The sequence below is a fragment of the Fukomys damarensis genome, unplaced genomic scaffold (assembly GCF_012274545.1).
Source record: "Fukomys damarensis isolate Sample0158 unplaced genomic scaffold, DMR_v1.0_HiC HiC_scaffold_16, whole genome shotgun sequence".
NCBI lineage: Eukaryota > Metazoa > Chordata > Mammalia > Rodentia > Bathyergidae > Fukomys > Fukomys damarensis.
In genome coordinates, this window is record NW_022900928.1 from 112,190,987 (window position 1) to 112,214,599 (window position 23,613).

Genomic DNA, 23,613 nt, shown 5'->3' on the forward strand with positions numbered 1-23,613 from the left:
CTCTTAAAGGGTATTCACCAAATTTCAAAAATATTTCTGAATTACATAGAAAATAGAGTGGGTAGTTAGATTTGGACAGAAGTAGTCTTTTCTCTCTTAAATCCAGTGTTTGATATTTTTTACAGTGTTCTTGCATTTGTTAAATCAAAAAGAATTTGAAAGTAATAAAAATGATTTAAAAGGGAAATTTTCTGAAAGTTGGAGATCTATGAAGTATAGCTGCAATGTCATTTGTGAATAAACTTTATATTCTGCAAGAGTACAATTAAACACATGGCTTGCTTTGTATAAACCAAAATAGATTGAAATGATGTTACTTATAAGAAAGTCCCTGCTCCTTCTTTAATGCTAAATGTTTGTTATGAATTGTGAAGGAATTAGTCAACCAAAATCAATTACACAATAAGTGGTTTCCTCTGCTCTGTAAATATGGCCTATAACCTATCCTACTCTCTCCTGATTACCCATGCCCAGATTTGTGGATATTTTTCTGGTCCAATAGTATGCTTGTTTTTGGTTCACATTTCCATGTGATAAGTATTGTATCACATTTAAACAGTTTGATTCATTTCTGTTCTTTCCATCTCAGTGTGAGCTCTTCAGTGTTAAAAATATGGTCTTATTGGTAATGGTATCCTCAGTAGCTAAAATAATCCTTGCATTTTACAGTACTCATCATTCAAAGTTAACCTATGTCGTAGTGTGTATCCTCATGGGACAATTGTGTTGACTTTGAAAATAAGACAACTTATCAGTATTGTTCTGTATATTTTCAGGCAATAATTTAATTTAGCATTTTTCATAATTTGCCTTAAATTCACCAAATCAATTCGTAAGAAAAAAATACAATATATCCATATGCAAATATAGCTGTTTTTGCTTTTGGTTACTATAAACTTTCATTTTTATAACCTTCCTAAAGATGACAAAATCATATACAGAATGAAATACATCTTCTGTCATGAAGGTTGAAAGTTTAAATTTATTGGACTTGTTTAAATTAGAAGTAAAGGTTCATATATATTCTTATTTTATGATAATCGTATAATTAGGCAACACACTTGAAGGCATGGCTATAATTTTATATTTTAGCAGTAAGAAACTCTCAAGATATTAACCTTAATCAAGGTGTAAGCCTGGTTCCCAGAGCTTGCTTCTGACCAATTTTGTGCAGAATTATGCTATCCTGCTTTTTTCAAAGAAAATTATGTGGTCATACCCAGTCCTTTACTTTTTTCTCTTCTCCCCATAACTTTTCCAGGAAGGGAAGATCTAAGATAACTTCATATGTGAGAAATTGTTTTGTAAAATGGTTTTGAAATGTGGAGTTTTCAAAACACCAAAGAATAAAGACATTCCCTGATACTCCTTGCTGAAGATCAGCATGGACCGACAGTGTTCCAAGGTTCTAATGTGTGTGCCAAAGTGCACAACTGAGACCTGCATAGATTTATCTTCACCCACTCTGGTGAATTCTGTAATGGGTAACTAGAAAAGAGTCTCCCTATTACTGCCCAGAAATCCAGACAACAGTAGCCATCAATTAGGGGCAGGTTACGCTGACTTGGGAAGTTGGCAAACATTAGCTCCAAAACTCCTTTCTGAAACTGCAATATAGAAGAGATGAATGCAGGCAACACTGAGTAAAGAGCAAGGCGGCAAAACTTGCAAATCTTAGCAACACCCTCTTTTGCTATTTGATTTTCGTTGGACTCTGCCTTTCTCTGCAAAATGTTGACAGCGATGAAAACATTGCTGGATTTCTCTGAAAAAAATATAAATGAAACACTCAGGGAAGGGCACTAAAATGGAGGAGGTTGCTATAACTTTCCAGACTCTATTTTCATCTTTTCTTTGACCTTCTGTATGGTACTGGTGGCCCAGTGCCTGGAAAATACAAGGTGATCAATTGAGAGTTCCTGTCCATTTTCCTGCACTAACAAGGCACCCCATTATATTGTTAGAATGCTCTAATTGTTTGCAAAATCATTATTTTAAGCCAAAATCTATCTCCTTTTAACTTCTGTCTAATTCTGTCTTCTGGAACAACTCAAAACTGTGCCACTCCCTTTTCTATGAGAGTCCTTCAAGTATCAGAAACAATCATTCTGCTTCCCTTTCCTCCTCTCCTCACCAGGGCCAGGGTCAACACGGCCACTTCTTTCAGCTATTACTTTTGAGACAGGGCTATCCGGAAACACACTGTCCCAACTGCCTATTATAGACACATTCCCATCAGTCAGTTCTGCCCTTAAATCTGGGGTTTCTATCTGAACATAATAGCTCAAATGCTGTCCAATGAGAGCTGTTGAACACGAGCTCACCATCTTACTGAGCAATGGAGTCAGCAATTCTTTTCAGCAGCCTTGCACTAGTGGGATACATGATTTTTCACACGAGCATTTAGGGAGGCAGGAGACTGTTAAACAATCAAACAATTAGATATTAATAAAGAACAACATATATTTCTGCTTCAAGACAAAAATTTGTAGATTTCCTTCTCTGAGGGCTACAAAGACATTATGAATTCTCTGATGACAATGCAAAGGCCATGAACTGAGCTTATTTCCCAGCAAAGTTAAACTTTGTTCAGAGTTCTTCAGTAGCACGCTTGGGAGTATTCTGAGCTTAAGTTCTGCTAGCCATGGATGTGTGATCCCGAGCAAGACAGTTAACCTCTCTGTATCTAAGAGCTCTCATCAGCAAAATGAAATTGACCCAGGACTACACTCATGAGAGGAGAATCTCTCAATTAACAAGACAAATTGTACATAAACACTAAGATACTAAGGCAAATGGTGCTCTACAAATCTTGAGTGGAGGAGTCAAAGGTCTAAAAAGTAACACTCTCCCATTGAGAAGATATAAAATCTAAGTTATTTGGGAAACACACTGGCACACACTTAGCACATGCTTTACATATCACCATATTCCTGGGTTCTTGACTTCCTCTCTCCTCACTCAAATCTATCCTGCCCTCAGTATGCTTACTACTTACTTTTCTTCTCTTCAAAGCCTACCCCTTTTAAAGGATTCAAAATCTTCCCTATTGCCACATTCCTGTTTATTTTCACTACATGCTAGCTACCTCGTGCCTCTCCTTGCTTGGCGAGGATGCTTGATCGCTGTCTCCATGAGTGCTAAATCTATTCTAATAGACAAAGACCACCAGGGAGAGAAGAAAAATAAACTCTTGGCTCTTAAACTGCTACTCATTTTAAAAAATGATTTTTTTTTCTTTCTCTGAGGCAGTCAAGGACATGAAGGCTGCTTTTGGTAAAAAATAAAAACAAAAATAATAATGGTTCTTTGCTTTGGCCTATTGATGCTCAATAAGTAACAAAAAGCAGAAGGTTCCTAAACTGGGTTTTGCATCTGGCCTTTTATTACCTTACAACATGGTATCAAGTCCTCAAGCAGTTGTGTATATAGGCCCAGTAATCATTTAGAGAGTGTTTGTTGAAAAGCTGGCAATGCAAGATTGATTAGTTCATAACCTATCTCATCCTCCTGGGGATTGAGAACATCAAGATAAGACATTTCTAGGTACGTTCAAGTAATAATGGGCACCCAAAAATTTCTGACCATTGTCCTAAACCTGGTATCATCATGAATTCTAGCAGTGTCCTAATACTGAGACTTCCCCAAGCAGAAACAATCCTCTCATGAAAAGCAAATGGCCCCCTCAAGCAAAAATGCTTTCTCCAGAGCCATCTTGGAAAACCAGCCACTTCTCCATAAACACTGGACTCATTCCTTTGTCAACACACCAGTTTAATCTTTTCCCTCAGAACTGTGCCTCATTAAGCTCCTTTAAGCTGAAGCCCCTTTCCATTTTCTCTCCCTTCCTAATTCTGCCTAGTGAATCATCCTGTGCCTCTCATGAACTCATCCTAAAAAGCTTCTCTACATTTCTGAATCATGAATCTGACCAGTCAGTATGGAACACACACATAATCCCAGCACCCTGGGCAACTGAGGCAGGAGAATCATAAGTTTGAGTCCAGTACGGGCAACTTAGCAACCTATGAAGGTCCTGCCTCCAAATTAATGATGATAAAATAATAATAACAATAATAATACTAAGACTAAGGGAGTAAAAGCTCAGTATGAGAACCCTGGGTTGAATCCTCACTACCAGAAAAAAAAGGAAGAAGGGGGAAAGAAACAGAAAGAAGGGGGGAAGGCGAGGGACAGGGAGGAGAGGGACAGGGACAAGGAGAAAAGATAGCGAAGGTAAGGTAAGGGAAAGGAGAAGAGAGAGGGTTGGGTGCAAATAAAGTAAGAGAGTTGAGTAGTGAGTTGAGTTGGAGTCCTGTCTTTTAGGGAGACCTCCTCGAACTACTTTTGATAACAGCAACAAAGTATAAAAGCAGCAGCTGCTGCAGTTACTACTAACTAACTTAAATAGAATGAGAACTAAGGACCAACCGTACACTAAGGCACAGTTCACTGACATCTTTTAAATGCTTTATCTAAGAGGGAAATTAAAATGATATTTCCTAGAGCAGAGTGTGCTGTGAATTACATCATCAGAAATACTTCCCTAATTAGTTTGTGCAATAAGAATGAAGCTTCTTATCTTGACTCCAAAAGTGCTGTAATTATTTATATTCAGCAAACAGAAGGTTAAGCCAAGCTCTTCAGGAGACTACATCTCTAGGAAAAAAAAAAAAGTAGGTTATTGCCCCCCAAAGGTTTAAGAATAACTTATCATTTGCAAAGCTTCACTTCTTGTTTGCTGATCTGATTAAAGAGGTTGGAATACATGCAGTAGTCATCTAATATTTGCAAATAAGAGGTATACTGGCAAATGCTTTAAGACTTCTATTCCCTGACTATCCTCCTACCTGATACTTGACAGAACCCTGCATCCCTTACTTCAGATACAAAGAACACTTCAGTGAGGAAATCTTCCTGAACAACTGACAGAAACTGCCACCAGATGTGTATGGTGACAACGTGCTCTCTTTCCTTTCTCCTTGTTACTCTCAGGACAACACATCTGCTCAAGGGCTCAGATTGAAGAGTTTGGATATGGAATGCCACCCAAGGTCCCCTGTGTTAGAGGCTTGGTTCCCAAGATGGCTCTAGTGGGACATGGAGGAATCTTAAGAGATGGGATATAGTGGGAAGATTTTAGGTCATAAGCTGCATGCCCCGCAAAGACAACTGTGGGGCATCAGCGCCTTCCTCTCTTTTGCTCCCTAACTCATCATGAGGTGGGAGGCTTGGCTCTGCCACATGCTCCCAACATAATGGGCTGCTTTGCCACAAGCCCAAAGCTAGGTACCAGCAGCTAATGAACTTCAATATCCAAAATTGTTAGTCAAACACATCTTTCCTCTTTATAAGCTATTTTGTTTTATAAGTATTTTGTTTTAGTGAGTGAAGCTGAGGCAGACAGATACTTTTGTCTACTTCCTCATCCACAGCCTCACTATTATTAGTTTTTTTTTCCTTTTTATTGAGTTTATTGATACATTTTAGGTATACAGTACAGTTACATTCATTACTGGGATCTTGTCCCTTTACATGACAGGTCTTGGTTCTCATTTTTTCCCCTTGTCCCTGCCCTCACTTCACTCCTTCTCCCCTCCCCTTCCCTTCCCTTTCTCATATTTTTTCCCTTATTCCCTTTCCCCTACCCTTCCCACTTCCCCTACATCTTTAGCCCTTTTCTTCCTATTTCACATTGTTAATTATCTCATTAGGATCTTATGTACTATTATAGTTTTTCACACCAGAGAAACTATTCAGTATTTACACATGCGTGACTTATTTATTTCTCTTAGGGGTATATCCTCAATATGTATCCATTTTCCTACGAATGACACTAATTTCTCATTCTTTACGGCTGAGTAGTATTCTATTTTATAGAAAATCGACATCTTCTTTATCCAGTTTCCAACTGATGGGCAAATGGGCTGTTTCCATGTTTTAGCTATTAAAAACTGTGCTATTATAAACATAGATGTGCATATGTCACTGTGATATAATTCTTTTGATTCTTTTGGAAAGATACCCAGCAGAGGGATGGCTGGGTGAAATGGAACCTCTAGTCCCAGCTCTGTGAGGTATCACCATATTGATTTCCAGTGGTTGCACCCAGTCTGCACTCCCACCAACAATGGAGAAGGGTTCCTTTCTCCCCACAACCCCGCCAACATTTGTTATTGTGTGATTTCTTGATAGCAGCCATTCTTTGTGGGGTGAGGTGGAATCTCAGTTTTCATCTGCATCTCTCAAATGACCAGTGAAACTATTCAGTATTTACATATGTGGGACTTATTTATTTCACTTAGGGATATATCCTCAATATATATCCATTTTCCTACAAATGATTAATTTCTCATTCTTTATGGCTGAGTAATATTCCATTTTTAGAAAAACCACATCTTCTTTATCCAGTTTCCAACTGAGGGGCAAATGGGCTATTTCCAAGTTTTAGCTATTACAAACTGTGCCACTATAAACGTGGGTGTGCATACATCATGAGATATGATTCTTTTAGTTCTTTTGGAAAGATACCCAGCAGAGGGATGATTGGGTCAAATGGTACCTCCAGTCCAAGCTCTATGAGGTATCTCCATATTGATTTCCATAGTGGTTGCACCATTCTGCACTCCCACCAACAATAGAGAAGGGTTCCTTTCTCCCCACAACCCTGCCAACATTTGTTATTGTGTGATTTCTTGATAGCAGCCATTCTTTGTGGGGTGAGGTAGAATCTCAGTGCTATTTTCATCTGCATCTCTCAAATGACCAGTGATGTGGAACATTTTTCATATATTTAATGCTGCTTTTACTTCTTTGAGCAATGTCTGTTCATTTCAGATGCCCATTTTTGGATTGGGTCTTTGTATTGGGGGGGGATTTTTTTGGTTCTTTATATATTCTATATAATAGTCCTTTGTCTGAGGAGCGGCTGGTAAAATTTTTTTCCCACATTGTAGGTTTTCTCAGTTCTGTTGATGGTTTCTTTTGCAGTGCAGAAGCATTTTAATAAGATGAGATCCCAGTTGTTGATTCTTTCTGCTAGTTCCCGTGCTACTGAGGATTTGTTCATAAGTCTTCCTGTACATTCATTACTGGGATCTTGTCCCTTTACATGACAGGTCTTGGTTCTCATTTTTTCCCCTTGTCCCTGCCCTCACTTCACTCCTTCTCCCCTCCCCTTCCCTTCCCTTTCTCATATTTTTTCCCTTATTCCCTTTCCCCTACCCTTCCCACTTCCCCTACATCTTTAGCCCTTTTCTTCCTATTTCACATTGTTAATTATCTCATTAGGATCTTATGTACTATTATAGTTTTTCACACCAGAGAAACTATTCAGTATTTACACATGCGTGACTTATTTATTTCTCTTAGGGGTATATCCTCAATATGTATCCATTTTCCTACGAATGACACTAATTTCTCATTCTTTACGGCTGAGTAGTATTCTATTTTATAGAAAATCGACATCTTCTTTATCCAGTTTCCAACTGATGGGCAAATGGGCTGTTTCCATGTTTTAGCTATTAAAAACTGTGCTATTATAAACATAGATGTGCATATGTCACTGTGATATAATTCTTTTGATTCTTTTGGAAAGATACCCAGCAGAGGGATGGCTGGGTGAAATGGAACCTCTAGTCCCAGCTCTGTGAGGTATCACCATATTGATTTCCAGTGGTTGCACCCAGTCTGCACTCCCACCAACAATGGAGAAGGGTTCCTTTCTCCCCACAACCCCGCCAACATTTGTTATTGTGTGATTTCTTGATAGCAGCCATTCTTTGTGGGGTGAGGTGGAATCTCAGTTTTCATCTGCATCTCTCAAATGACCAGTGAAACTATTCAGTATTTACATATGTGGGACTTATTTATTTCACTTAGGGATATATCCTCAATATATATCCATTTTCCTACAAATGATTAATTTCTCATTCTTTATGGCTGAGTAATATTCCATTTTTAGAAAAACCACATCTTCTTTATCCAGTTTCCAACTGAGGGGCAAATGGGCTATTTCCAAGTTTTAGCTATTACAAACTGTGCCACTATAAACGTGGGTGTGCATACATCATGAGATATGATTCTTTTAGTTCTTTTGGAAAGATACCCAGCAGAGGGATGATTGGGTCAAATGGTACCTCCAGTCCAAGCTCTATGAGGTATCTCCATATTGATTTCCATAGTGGTTGCACCATTCTGCACTCCCACCAACAATAGAGAAGGGTTCCTTTCTCCCCACAACCCTGCCAACATTTGTTATTGTGTGATTTCTTGATAGCAGCCATTCTTTGTGGGGTGAGGTAGAATCTCAGTGCTATTTTCATCTGCATCTCTCAAATGACCAGTGATGTGGAACATTTTTCATATATTTAATGCTGCTTTTACTTCTTTGAGCAATGTCTGTTCATTTCAGATGCCCATTTTTGGATTGGGTCTTTATATTGGGGGGGGATTTTTTTGGTTCTTTATATATTCTATATAATAGTCCTTTGTCTGAGGAGCGGCTGGTAAAATTTTTTTCCCACATTGTAGGTTTTCTCAGTTCTGTTGATGGTTTCTTTTGCAGTGCAGAAGCATTTTAATAAGATGAGATCCCAGTTGTTGATTCTTTCTGCTAGTTCCCGTGCTACTGAGGATTTGTTCATAAGTCTTCCTGTGCCAATGTCTTCCAGAGTTCTGCCTAACTTATCTTCTAGAAAGTTTAGTGTTTCTGTTTTAATATTTAGATCTTTAATCCACTTGGATTTTAATTTAGTGCATGTGAGAGATAAGGTCTAGTTTTAATCTTTGGCAGGTTGAGATCCAGTTTTTCCAACACCATTTATTAAAGAGGCTATCTTTCCTCCAGTGGGGATGGTCAGCTCCTTTGTCAAAGATGAGGTAGCTTCACTATTATTAGTAATGAATTCCCTATTTAATCTTTCTTTAGAACGATTATTGAATATATTCCTTATATGTAATTATTACTGTGGGCAACTGATTCCAGATTCTTCTTCTTTTTTTTTATTTTTTATTTTTTTTGGTATCAGGGATCGAACAAGGGATATTGAGCTTCGCAAGGTAGGTGGTGGAACCACTGAGCTAAATTTCCGGCCCTGATTCTTATTGATCCAATTCTTTGGATATTGATACAACATCATATATACATCAATTATCGATTACATTTTTCTCAGATACTACTTCCTTCTTGACATTGGCTTATTTTAATTTATTACTAACCTGTCATGTCCTAAAGACTTACCATAAGTTGGGCCTTCACTTTCAACCTTTATGTTCTACCATGTTCCCATTTCTAATGCAGCTCAACTCTTTTTCCTTATGCCACAAAAAAACTTCTTTTTTCCCCCTTTTCTTTCCTCCACAACCATAAATTGCATATAACAATGGATGGGATCTGTTTGCTTGTTTGTTTGTGATAAGATCTTGCTATGTCACTCAGTTGCAGAGTCTAGGCTTGAACTTGAAATTCTCCTGTGTCGGCCCTCCAGAGTGCTGGGATTACAGAGTTCTGAAATGCCCAAATGAAAATGCAAGGGATTTTTCAGATAGAAATATACTTAAAGTAATTTCTCCATTTCTCTCTGGGTGTACCGGGGATTGAACTTGGGTCCTTGTGCTTGCAAGGCAGGCCACCGAACTGCTGAGCTAAATCTCCAGCCCTGAAATTTGTTTTTTATGTCTCCTCTCTAAGGCACACTTTTCATTCATTATTTACCTCACACTTTGCTTTGTTCTGGGAAGGGAGCTAGATTCTCAGATACAAAGGGTGTTAAGATATTTTCCTTGTTTACCGGGGATTGAACTTGGGTCCTTGTGCTTGCAAGGCAGGCCACCGAACTGCTGAGCTAAATCTCCAGCCCTGAAATTTGTTTTTTATGTCTCCTCTCTAAGGCACACTTTTCATTCATTATTTACCTCACACTTTGCTTTGTTCTGGGAAGGGAGCTAGATTCTCAGATACAAAGGGTGTTAAGATATTTTCCTTGTTTTCAGAGGATTTCAGTCCATTATGGAAATGTCTGAAACATTTATATTCTATGACACCCTTTGGCATTTACTATGTTTGGGCTGAGCACTATTAACTAATATAGCTCTGAGCACTTTGCAAAATGTTGTACAGTGAAATAAATACCTGCTGGAAAAGTGAAGGATTAGTTCTTTTCATCATAAAAATGTAAATACTGAAATGGGTAAATGCATCCCCAAAATTTCTCTAAGGTGTTTTCCTGATCCCTACAGCCATGTGCGCTGAGTAATACTAGTCCTACTCAGCAGCCCCCACCTGTGCAGCTCTACCAAAACCTCTGTTCTGCCACAATCAGTTTACTTCTGAAATCTCTGGCTTTTTCTAAAACAATTTCCACGTCTTGTATGAATTCTTGTGAAATCGTTTTCAAACTAACAGATGCCACACTGGCAAGCAGTGAGCAGTATCAGGGCAAAAGAGGAAAAGCTCACTTTTCCTACTAACTCCATGATCCTGAAAAAGTAATTCAATCTCTCTGAGTTTAAGATTCATCACAGTCAAACCAGGAATAATAACACTTACTCATAGGATTCTAATAAAGAATAAGAAAGGGATTTGGATAAAACCAGAAAAGTGAATTGCACTTGTCTCAACAAGTGGTATTATCAGGTGTTAGTACATACTAGTGTAAAAGGTGAAACAAAAGATGCCCACAAATACTGTGGTTCTTGTTAGAGAAAATATAGTTCCAGAGTAATTTGATTCACTGTGGAAAACACTTAAACTCGGCTTACTTTTCAGATCAAAGAACAACAGTTTTAACTGACATTTACCTTGCAAAATGTATAAATGGATGAATCACAAGTACATGCTGTGGTCCAACACATTACTATATGATACAGAATAGTAGCTAAAATCAGGAAACAATAGAAGACCTTGATTCTCCTTATCTTGATGAGGTTGAGGAAGAGAACACAGGTCAGATTTGAGGAATGTGTTAATGTTGGAGGGATAATGATAATTAATGTTTTGAACAAGGTACTAGAGTATGTGTAATTTTCCAAATGGAGGAGAGTAGAAAGACATGCCATAGAAAAAGAAAACTGCACATAAAAGTATAGAGCGTATTAATTGAGGAATTCCCAGGCACTCAAGACAGGCCAGAGAAGGAGATAGTTCAGGTCATAAAGGTTATAAGGCTTTGCTTAAGTCACACAACTCAGACAGCAAATCATACTTCTTTACTTACACATGCACTAGTTTTTTATGTAATTGGCTAGAATAAGATTCCCGTTTTTCCACTATTGGTAGCGTATCATTTACTGGAAACCAAATCACTTAATAAAACATAACTATGGACACTAGAGGGAAACTATCAGTTCAAAAAGTAAATAATGTAAAATAATGCCTGTGCATTTCTTCCTTACTAAAAAACTTACCAAGAATAAGAAGGATTCATTCTTACTGCTATAAAATTTGCTTATTTATTCATTTTGTGAACATTTACTCAGCAGATGCTGTATCTAGTCTAGAATTCTCCAGTGAACTATGTATACCTTTGGCCTGGTCTTTACTATTTAGATAGACATACATTAAATGAATACTTAAATAATTGCTGCAGTGGAAGTGTATGAAGAATTATGGGTGCTCAGAGTATACGTAAGAGGAACAGTTCAGTCAGACATGGCAGTTGGGATAGATTCCCTAAAGAAAGGATTTATAATAAAGACCTGAAATGGAACATAATTCACTCAAGACAGGAATAAGTGTGGACATCTGTGTGATGATGAAGGCATCCAAATGAAAGGCAGCTGAGTCAGAGAGAGCTCAATTCAGAAAGAAAGACGGCCACAAATGAAAGATAAACAGGGAATTGTAGTATCATGAGTGACAGAAAATGCGGCTTATAGGCAGGTCCAAAGTAATATAGGAACTTTGAATGTTGTCCTGAAACCTTTACCTAAGATGATGAACAGTGTTAAAAAGAGAAGTGATACAATACAAGCATATAATGTGCACGTGCTCATACTCTCAACTTTTTTTCCATAAATTCTTCCCAAAGCTTTACTGATGTGTCATTGATGTTTTTTTTTCTGAATGCTTCCCTATGTTTCCATAAAGTGATGTCTTTTAGACTATCAAAGCAACCCTCACAAACTTTGCAAAATCCACTTTATATTTTAAGCTACTGATTGAGTCTTAAAAACAATGAAGTATTTCACTTGCAATTCTACTTCTCGGAAAACACAGAATGACTGCTACCCAAAAGAGGAACTTCTACAAAGGCTTGGTAAAAATGGTTTTAGCAAGGTTCAATAATTTCAGGCGAGGGAGTCAAGCAAGAAAGCAAGCAGTCCATCAGGTTCAGACAGAGCTCACTTTTGCTCAGAGCACACCAGATACCATGACAGAGGCACTTATTTCTGGAAAGAAATAAATCATCAATTGTTTAAGAGGATTTACATCAACATTCAATTATATACGCTGATTTTCAGGTGGAAATTTAATAGAAATGATTTTTAAAAGAGGCATATATTACTAAAATAATACCTTAATGTTACCACTTTCATAATCTTTCATGTTTTACTATTTTAATATATTATTTTATATTAATGGGTTCAGATTAGGGATCAGAATATATATTCAGTGTTTCTAAATGCAACAGTTTTCACTTTTTACTTTTACAGTCATGATCTTAAACTATAAACTATTTGAACAAGTGAGAGACCTTTAAAATTAATTTGGCTTTATACAAAATTGTTCAAGTTTAAATCTATTCCTTCATTAAAAGGAAACAACATATTTCATTTTAAGAGTCAGAGAAAAACAAAGCTAATGAAAATGTACATAGTTGTAAACTCTGGTTACATTCCAGCATCTGGCTCTAGAGTTGATAGATAGCCTACTGCTAAAGTGCTTTGTTAATCTTAAAAACTTACATAAATGCCAGTGGTTCTCACTCTTTGAACTAAGGACCTTGATGTTGACAAATCAGAGTGGTGAAGAAGCAACCTTTATACACTTAGTTTCCCAGAGCAAAGAGTATCAAATAATCATACAGTAAAAAGTGTTTTTTACTTGGGATTCTTCCCTAAAGTTAAGATAAGGCTATAAATTAATTATATTCACATATAATGACAACTTTGAGGAACAAAGGAAATCTTTGCAACTGCTCAAAATAATAATATATTCATTTTTAATTTAAGTATACCTGTAATAAGGGCATTTTTATGGAGAATGCATTGCAGTTTAGGGAATTAAAAATTTTTAAGAAGCCGGGCTTGGTGGTGCACACCTGTAATCCCAGCACTCAGGAGGCTGAGGCAGGAGGATTGCTGTGAGTTTGAGACCAGCCTGGGCTACATAGTGATTTCCAAGTCAGTCTCAACTACATAGTGAGACCCTGTCTCAAAAAACAAAACAAAAACTTTTTAAGGGTACCTTTATCAATTAGTTTTATTAGCAAAAATAATGTTATTTTTATTTTTCAGTAGCTTAAAAATAATATTCTCAGAAATATCCTATGAGGGTCAATATTTTATAGTAATTTATTTTTGCTCCTAGAAATTAGGTATTAATTTGCCTTTACCCGCACCTACATAAAAATGGTCAGTAATATATTTATGTACATACAAAGTGTGATTAAAAAAACAATGAATGCTTAATTTAAAAATTATTATTACAATAAAGGGCATATTGCCATTTAGCCCCCTCAAAATATTTGCCTTCACTTCAAACACACTTACTCTTTCATTCCTGCCACTTTCTCATTACAGTTTACATTCATGGCAGTTTCTGCAAAATGAAAACCTTTCCTTATTCACCAGATCTGGCACAGTGCAACTTCTGGCTCTTTCCCAAAGTCAAAATGACCGCGGAAAGTAAATGTTTTTAATCCATTCAGGAAATGAAGGCACGCAGGACACCACCAAAGACACAAAACAGAACTTCCAGAACCGCTTCAGAAAGCAACACTGATAGGATAAGTGCGTTGGCACGGACAGGGAGTGTTTTGAGCAGAATTAATGGTGACCTGTCATTTACTGTTATTTAAAAGAATTTAAACATTTACCATATATTTCAATCACATTTTTGTATGCATTTATAAAAGTTAACAGTTATAAAAGCTGGTCTATTTATTATTTTGATCTTTCCTTCAAGCACACCCACAATATTTGCTTTCTGTTGAACTTATATCTTTAAAAATAGGCAATATTATCGCTTCTCGGCCTTTTGGCTAAGATCAAGTGTAAAAATAGGCAATATTTTATTTTTAATCTTTTATGAAAGAGAGAAAAGTTGAATATATTTTCATATTTTACTTAAAAGTTTATGAAATTTAAAAATGTGTTTAAATAACTGCCAAGTAAAGACGTTTTTATCTTTTAAATGTCTTCCAGGATTGCTGAAGAGCATCAGAATTTTGAGTCAATGTATATTTTCAGATTAAATAGTACTTAACCTCTGAGGAAAAAAAAAGTTTCTAAGCCAAGTGTAAATTGCATAGCTTTTTCAAATGCAATACAAGTTCCATGATTAGATTTAGTACAAAATCAAGTTTCAATTTAAAAGCCAGCTGTAAATACATACATACAAAATTGCATATGTATTATGTTCAAAGATCTTAGAAACAGCTTGCAGAAACTATCAAAGCTTTAAAAATTCCATTTAACCTAGAATGTCTGCTTTGACCCAACTGACACATTATAATATTATTCTCTCTAGTTTCTTTTCAGTATTCTCCATCTCATCCTGCTAAGAAATCATCATCTAAATAGAGCAAATATGTTCCATTTCACCACAAATGTGGTTTTACATATAATTCAAACAAAAAGAGGAATTACGAATTTGGAGCACCCTATCTTATTCTAATACTTGTTTACCTAACCAATATAATTTGGTGAAGTAATAGCTTCTTTGAAGTAAATGATGGCAAGTTGTAAGGATTTGGATGTTGATATTTGTTTTCCTCTCTTGACAGCGTTCCCAATTAGTTATTCAGAAGAAAACTTTATACTACTTGTCACAGTGAACAAAAAGCAAACAATTATAAGTATTTGATAGAGAAGCTTTACTTACTTACCCACCACTTAATGCAGTTATGAATATAGCACTTTTTCTTATAAAGATTTAAAGAAAACAGATTGTACTCTCTTTTTCCCATCAGAATGTGTACACAGCTGGAATGTACATGTTGAATCAGAAAATACTGTAGTAGCCTTTTTGTAAGTGTGGGAATACAAGATATGTGGGACCATTTTAAGATTCCATAAATGTTTCATGTCATGGTGTTCTCCTCTCCAATTTTTAATGAATATAAAATATGACTATTTCGCTTATCCTGATTCTAATCAGCTCCTCCAAAATAATCTCTCTCACATAAGACATTCTAGTAGGTATTTAATGAGTTAAAACATAGGCAGAGGTAGCTGGTATTTAAACTAACTACTCAATAAATCAGTCCTTCACTTAAAGAAGTATTTTGTGAATTATTTATATTTAAATAAGAATTATTCATTGTAGGATAAATTGGGCTATGTGACAGACATGTTAGCACAGGCATAGAGGTAAATATGTGTGAAGATGAAATGGGAAACATACACAGATCCAAAAATCCCTCCCACACTGGAGGCTTCAATTTCAGTCTTCTGCTTTAGACTGTCAAAGGACAATGAAAAGTAGGCACTAAAGCTAAACATAGCCTAAAATATAAATAATTCAGATTTTTTAAGACTGTCTGGCTGTTTGTCCTTACTGTAAATAGCTAAGGAATAGGTCAAAGCATAGTGACTTGACTTCATTACCGCCAAGCATCGTTCCTGGATTTATTGTAACAAAACCACACTAATGAAGTTGGGGTCTCTGGTTCCTGTAAGGCAGTCAGCATCTTTCCATCTCTGAGTCACTTCTTTTCCTGCAAGTGTATGTCATTAGCCAAAAGAGGAATATGTGTGAAAAAAAGAATAAAATCAGTACTTCACCAGCACCAGAAAACAATGCTTATTTTGTGTCTTGTGGACTGGTAGAAAAGCAATATCCTCATATATGAAGAATTCCATACACATTCTCATAAGTGAAGATGACAGTTCGAGAACATTATAAAATATTAATTTAAACAAAAGATAAAGGCCATGATTTAGTTTAAGAACAGGAAATTTTCTTTAGTAGAGAAAATTTATTTGCATGATTTCTGTACAGTTTTCATTTAATAGAATAGAAATTTAAGTGGCAGCAATTCCTGGAAAGATAAAAAACTCATAGGTATGACAAATATACAATAAAAGTATGTTTTGAAAGTTTGTTATATACTTATAATAACATGTTTATTATTTATTATCTGAAAATGGAATTTTCATGTTTAGAAAATCTGTACTTTTGACTTTTCATTCATTGCCTTTAGTCATTAATGAAATTGAAAGCTGCTATTAAAATCTGAAAGCAATATGTTCTTCTTTAGTAGAACAAGATAAGAATAATCACTAAAACCTAAGTCTTTGTACTGTATAATACAGAGGTCCAATGAGTTACTGTTATTGTTACTACTCCAAGTCCACACAATATTGTTAAATTTTTAACTTCATAATACCAATTTATATTATTTTCAAATGATTTCCATACAACTAAAATATGCCACAGATTAAAAACATGTTGCCTGTTATAACAGCGGACAAGGATAGAATTAATCCTCTAAAGTATATACTATACTGCTTTATCTATAGTTGATAATTAATATTTGAATCCTTAGAAAACAAGTATAAAATGAGAAAATGTATTTAAGGTAAAAAAGCTGATAGGTCAGGCACCTTGTAGGCAAAGCTGAGTTACGGAATTGCCAGCAGTGCCAAGGAGACCAATGCAATGACAAAGGAGAGAAAGCTCTCAAGAATTTTAATGAGGGTAAAAGGTCTAACAGTTCATTCCCATTACTTGCTACATTTTGCCTTGTCTTAGAGAGTTCTCAAAGTGTAAGACAATAGTGCAAAATCCGTGATTTTTATGCCTTGCTGCTTTCTATTATATACCTTAACCTTGTGACGGTGATAAAATACATAGTAAATAAGTTTTAGAGCCTTTTCTAGCCAACTATGTAATGTCTTGGGGGTCAAACATTAAACATAGTCAACTAGATTTTTTTTCTCCAAAAAGAAATGCAAAAACTGGAGTTTACAAGAAAGCTAGATCAAAAGAGCATAACAATTACTAAAATAAAACCCTTTTGAAAAGAATGCATTTAAAAGTATTTCAATAAAATGTGCAGTGTTCAACAAAGTGTAAGTAAAGTAGCTCCAAAACATTACAGAGATTTTTCCAAAGATTAATGGTAAGTATATACTTTTTCTGATTTCAAAGGCCCACTTGTGTTGCCTTTCTGAGATCTAGGTGGGGCATTTCAGTTACAGTAAAAGGAAACAATATCATCCAGTATAAGGTGGAAAAGGGAGGAAATTATACAGCTTCTGTAAAGCTGCAGGAGTATCTTATGTGCCCAAATGGAAGGAATGACTGGGCACAATCAATCTTCAGAAGTAAAGTGAACCTGGAAATGAATAGTTCCTGAGGTAGAACAGAAAAGATAAAGATAGGTCAAAATGAGACAAGGAAAACTATAATTTTAAAATTGCACTTTTAAGAAAAACTGCAGCTTCAGACACCAAAGTTACTCATGCCTTTTCAAGAAATTTACTGAAAACATTTCCTAAGGATCTGAAGGACACAAGACTACAACCTGGTCCTGGACCCATGCCTTTCACAGGTAAATTGCCCTTTCTCCTACACACTTCTATTCTCAAGGAAGCAATGGACTCAGCAGATGGCGCATCTCTAAATTTACAATGCATGCAAATGATTTGCATTATAACCTAGCCCACCAGCATGGGTGGCAACACACATCCTAGACCAGTTGTCTTAAAGACACCCTCAACACCCCATAAATATCTTCACCTATATCATATGTACCTCTCTCATAAGAGCCCACACTATTCTCTGTGTGTGTACTTTTTAAATCTGTCTGGGAAACCTCTTCATTCTTCTCACTAACATGTCTTGAAAATTCTTTTTCTATGACAAGAAGTCAGAGAATAAGAGGTACTCCATGAGTGGGTCACCAACTCCTCTTTGGGGGGATAGCCTCAAACCCTATTCCATTGTAGTTCCTACATCGGTAACTGGATAACCTGGGCTATTGTTCTGCTTTTTATGTCATTGGATTTCCTCCATTCTGTTGTTTACCTCCCCCCTGCCCCGCCTTTCTCTGCCGCTCAGACTACAAGACAAAAGATGACCGTGTTCAGGTATTCAAGTGGACAAAGAGACCAACTCATACAGACGGGGAATGCTTAGTTACAAATTCTGATGGGGAGGGACTGCTATTGAACCACGTCATATCTCATCCCCACAAACCTGGTCCATAATGCGGTCACAATGAAATAACATGACTTTGAAGACACACTCACCTGCTCATTTAGAGAACATGGCACATATAAAACGTGGCTGGATAATTTAAGGAAAATACCCACTCATTTGCCATTCAAAAATACCACACTGTATCTCAGTTACTACTCTAAATAATTACTATGCAGAAAGTAAATAAGATAAAGAGGATACATGGGTAAATTGATCTCATGTACCACAGAAGTTAAGAGTGATTCATGCAAAACAACAAAACAAAATATTCCTACCTTGTTAGAGATGAAAATAAAGGTGGAAAAATTGCTTTAAAACAAAAGTAATTTATAAGCTTATAAAGGCCGAAATAAATCCAGAATGAAATTTAAGATCACTAACCATGGTACCTCTCTAAACACATAGAATTAGGTCATTCTTAGAGGAAATTGTGAAACCTCTTTAAAGTTGTAAAACGTGGTCCATTGAATCCTGGTTACATTAATATAACTGAGAGAGATGTGAACCACAGAATAGGCTTATGCAGGTTTACTGCTCCTTTATATAATTCAAAACTTGTAAGAAATAATAGGATAGTGGGAAAATAACTAGATCTTCTTTACATGAGGTCTACTTATTACGATTTGCCAATACCACATTACTTATTTTGGAGGGAGGCTATTAATAGAATTAATGAGCCATATTGTTATTTCAATAAATTTTATATTAAATGGACTGCTTTTAGTATATTCCAAGGTGTAATTTGAAATAATGGCTCATCCAGTAGTGTAGTATAATGAAGATTTTGGCAAACATTCTCTGTTTTCAGGACTCGTTAAGAAGGTAGTTATAATTCCGTGATCACCAAGGAAATAAGAAAGAAGCAACTGGAGTGTAGTGCCTTTGGTCCGCTTCTGTATCTAACTCTTTTCAAATCCCCTTTATTATATTATCTAATTCCAAAATGTTAACATGTCACTTGAGTGCTGACATTTTATAAATATCTACAGGATAAGACTTTCTCCACTGTAATGTTGTATCCCATCTTCAAATCCTCTCTTCATGTACATTACACTGTAGATTCCTTGAGGGAAAACACATATGCGATTTATCTGCATGTATATACCCACTGTCTGAAACACTATACACTCAGGACCTAACTCTGACTTTGGGCCTTTCCTCTAAGCTTTAACTTATACTAACTACTGCCATTAGAATGTCCTCCTCTTCCAATCCACTCACCTCCTATTCATTTTCTCACCATTCAGTTAAAGCACCTCTCTGATGAACCCTTCCCAGAATCCTTCAGAAGTAACCACTGCTTCCTTTCTCCCTCGCTCATACTTACTAATAACTCAAGACCTTCTTTATGATTCCAGGCTCTTATTTCTGTCTTAGAAACTATAACCTTACACACTTAAATTTATAACAACTTTATGATTCTAGGCTCTTATTTGTGTCTTAGCAACTATAAACATACATACTTTTTTTCCTTTCCTCATTTAATGACCCATCTGTTTAATGATTGTATGGACTATGACTGAGGCATGCCACCCACCGCTGGGCCTCAAGACCTGCACCCAGACTTACAATGCAGGAATGTGAGCAGGAGTGCAGCCTTACGGTGGCTCCTTCTGCAGTACACTACTGTAATTATTGCTGGTTGTACTGTACAGTACAGTACTACAGTCCATGTCTTGTTACACGTTACAGTACTTCATGGAAAAGCTATGCAAATAAAAGCAAAGTTATCAAGTTGGAGTTTCCTTTCACCATTTCTTTGTTCTAAATGTTTTAATGTACCTCTTATACACATCCTCATTTAGGCTAATTCATTTAATGACTTAGTTGCAGGAACAGCCGTCTATTGTTAAATGAGGAATGTCTGGGGCCAGGGATTTAGCTCAGTGGTTCCAGTGCCTGCCTTGCAAGTGCAAGGACCTGAGTTCAATCCCCAGTACCAAAAAAAAAAAAAAAAAGATGCATGTCTGCATGTATCTGTAATATTGACATTGTACACACATGCATATATAGTAGCTATGCATTACACATCTCTGCTACATTTCAACCAACACTGTTGAAATCAAGAACAATGGACTACTTGCTAATATATCTTGAGCTATAATCAATTTTTGAATACATGAATACATATCGTAATTGCAAATGATTATTTTCTATAGAGAGAAATATGCATCAAATCACAGAAGTTCACACTTAGCAAAGAAAACTATTACGGTTATCTTTATATAGAAAGAAATAGAAAATATAGATATATGAGGGGTTAATACAGATTATATGAACTTTCACAGATGTGACTTAGGAAATAGCAATTATTTTTTTCTTGTTCCAGGTAAAAATATTATTTTTCCCTGTCTTGCTTACCTTATTCTTTCTAAATCATTCTAATACCTTATTTTTTTTAGTTCAAATAGATTCCTAAAAAAGTTACATAGTCACTAGTATAGACAATTTTGCTCAAACATCTCCATACTACTTTCATATTATAGGTATTACATATTGATTAAAGATTGTTAAATATTGATTAAAATATAGCTTTCATTTTTCTACTCTGTCACTTATGATATTAAGGATTATAAAAGGTAAAAGGGATTTTTAATTTCACTTAAAGACTATCATTTTGGGAAACTTTAACGGTGCTGTCAACTTTGGAAAAAGTTATCCCAATTTACTGTGTTGAGTTGGCATTGTACAGAAATTGACAGCCATATTGGTCTGGAAATGTTAATTTTTTAAATTTTTATTTTTTATTTTTTTCCATGTGTACAGAGGTAATGCATTGTACTAAATATGTAAGGTCATATCTATGTGGGTTTTATTACAGAAACTAATAAAGTATTCTCTAAATAATGAAAAAAAGATAAGATAAGACTACAAAAGCAAGAAGCAATTTAAATATGTTAAGGGACCATTTTCATCTCCAGAATTAAGGATTATTTTAATGTTACATCATTGCCTTTTCTCTTTTACTTTCCTTTTTAGTTTTATTTTAGGATTCCCTATTTTTAATGTTCATACAGAGATGTCTTTAACTGAAATACCGAATCGTTTCTCTGGTGTGTAAAACTATAATAGTACACAGGATCCTGAGATAATTAATAACAAGAAATAGGAAGTAAAGGGCTAAAGGTGCAGGGAAAGTAGGAAGGGTGGGGGAAAGGTAATAAGGGAGAGGAAAAAAATATGAGAAACTGAAAAAATGGAAATAAAGTGTTTGTAAATAGGGAGGGGAGGAGGAGGTGAAGGGAGGGCAGGGACAAGGGGAAAAAATGAGAATCAAGACCTACTATGTCAAGGTGCAGGATTCCAATGATGAATGTAACTGTACTGTATACCTAGATTGTACCAATAAACTCAATAAAAAGAAAAAAAAGACTATCATTTTCAATATTCAGAACTATTTTGGAGGTGGTAGCTAGTTCCATGTATTGAAAGCAAAGCAAAGCACACATAAAGAGGAAATCAGAGATCTTTAAACTACACTTGAACATATTTTCTCATATTGTTATGATCTACTGACTATTTAAACTATTTCATTCCCCTTTTTCAGAATTCAGCATTCTCCATTAGGAATGTCATTGAGTTTCTTATATATGTTATTATAGGATTACTTGTATGTATTCTCTTTTAAAACCAGCACCGCCCACCAAAAAAGTGTCAACACACTCTCTAGGATCCAACTTTTACCATCTACTTTTGATAAATAAAGGTTTCACAATTAAAAATTACAACTACTGAAACAGTTTGGCACCTGTGAAACCAGAATTCCATCAACCAAGAAATAGGATTTAAAAAACCTTCATTCACCTAACTAGCTATAATAAAAGTATCATTTTAAAAAAAGAAATCTTAAGCTAAATAGAGTTACTTATATTTTCAGGTGGGTACTTTTCTGTTTACTACTAATTCTAGATGTATTTTTCAAGAATATTTAAGTAGCATTTTTACTGCTCTTCTAAGATAAAAAATATTGAGTATCATAGTTTTTAAAATAATTTACTCTCCCTCAGTTTATTATATTCATACTTGGAACATTTAATTCTGATTTATATAAGCCAGTGCTCCTTTGATAATATTTAAATATTATTGAACAATACATATATTCCAGGGATCCTATTGTTGAAAATGCATCTAGTAATTCTTGTATAAAAGTAAATTCCTACAAAGACCACACCCTAATCTATTTTGGCACAGTCCTTTTGACATTCAGATTTTCCTGTAACTGTTGCAGTTAAAGCAGAACTTGAACTGCTATTGTTAGCCTGCTACCAGTCAGGTTAAATGAGAGCACAATGAAGCGTCCAGAAGGAATGATTGTCTCAGAATAATTTCATACACACACATACCCATCTGTGTGGTACATTTATCTGTCTATGTAAGTACATGTGATTTCTCATTAGTCAACATTAAATCATTCATAGGCTTTCTAAAACTGATTCCTCGTTTTCTTTCAGTGTTAGTCTCCTGATGCTAATATGATATAGACTAAAAAGTCCAAAGTGATGAAAATAGGGCAAAACAGATGAATGGCTAAAGCCACCAATCCTCATCTGACTGATCCTCTGATCCTCTTAGTACTCAACCTGTCAGAAAAAAGCTGGATGGGCAAAATATGTGTACTACACCCCGACAGAACACTTAACCAATCTCATGGAGACAGCAGCTGCTGCACACACAGGTGGGGCTCAGTCATCATGGCATTGCCACACTTTTTCTTTTTCTGGATATTCTTCTGCACCACTTATCTTCTGCCTATCATTACAGCAGGCAGAAGAACATAACTACGAGGTTCAAGCAAGCGCGTCTCACTTTCCACACCACCGTCAACCCACAGAGAAAGGAGAGAGAGCTTTACCCGCAGGAAGGAGAGATCCCGGTTGTGCTCTATGCTGGTGATCTCCAGGTTGCCCATAACCACCTCACAGTTCTCATAGTATTTTCGTAAGGCTCGGTACTGCTGTTCCAGGTCCGAGAGAGAGCTGAGTTTATTCTCTGTTCCTGCACACACTGAGAAGACAAAAGATACACATGAAGTTATAGAACCTTTTCATGACATACACAATGAAAGTATCCTCCACAACAGTCTACCTCAATCCCCTGCATTAAAATATTTCAAACATCCCTAAATGTTATATGTCCTCCTACTGATAAATACCTTCACTTTTATATTCCCAAATTACACATGCTAGCCAGAGAGTAAGAGGGAATGGCTTCCACAGAAATACTATAAGTTTATCTTTTAAGAA

General features: G+C 35.9%; 1 protein-coding gene across 1 annotated transcript in view; it reads right to left on the minus strand.

Moving 5' to 3' along the window:
- The window catches only part of Erbb4 (erb-b2 receptor tyrosine kinase 4), a 689,271-nt gene extending 665,912 nt beyond the window's left edge, over positions 1-23,359 (minus strand). The window contains exon 1 of the mRNA XM_033764601.1: positions 23,223-23,359. Coding sequence (XP_033620492.1) covers positions 23,223-23,279 — 57 coding nt within the window. The 5' untranslated portion in view covers positions 23,280-23,359. The remainder of the gene's footprint in view (positions 1-23,222) is intronic.
- Positions 23,360-23,613: the final 254 nt, after the last annotated feature.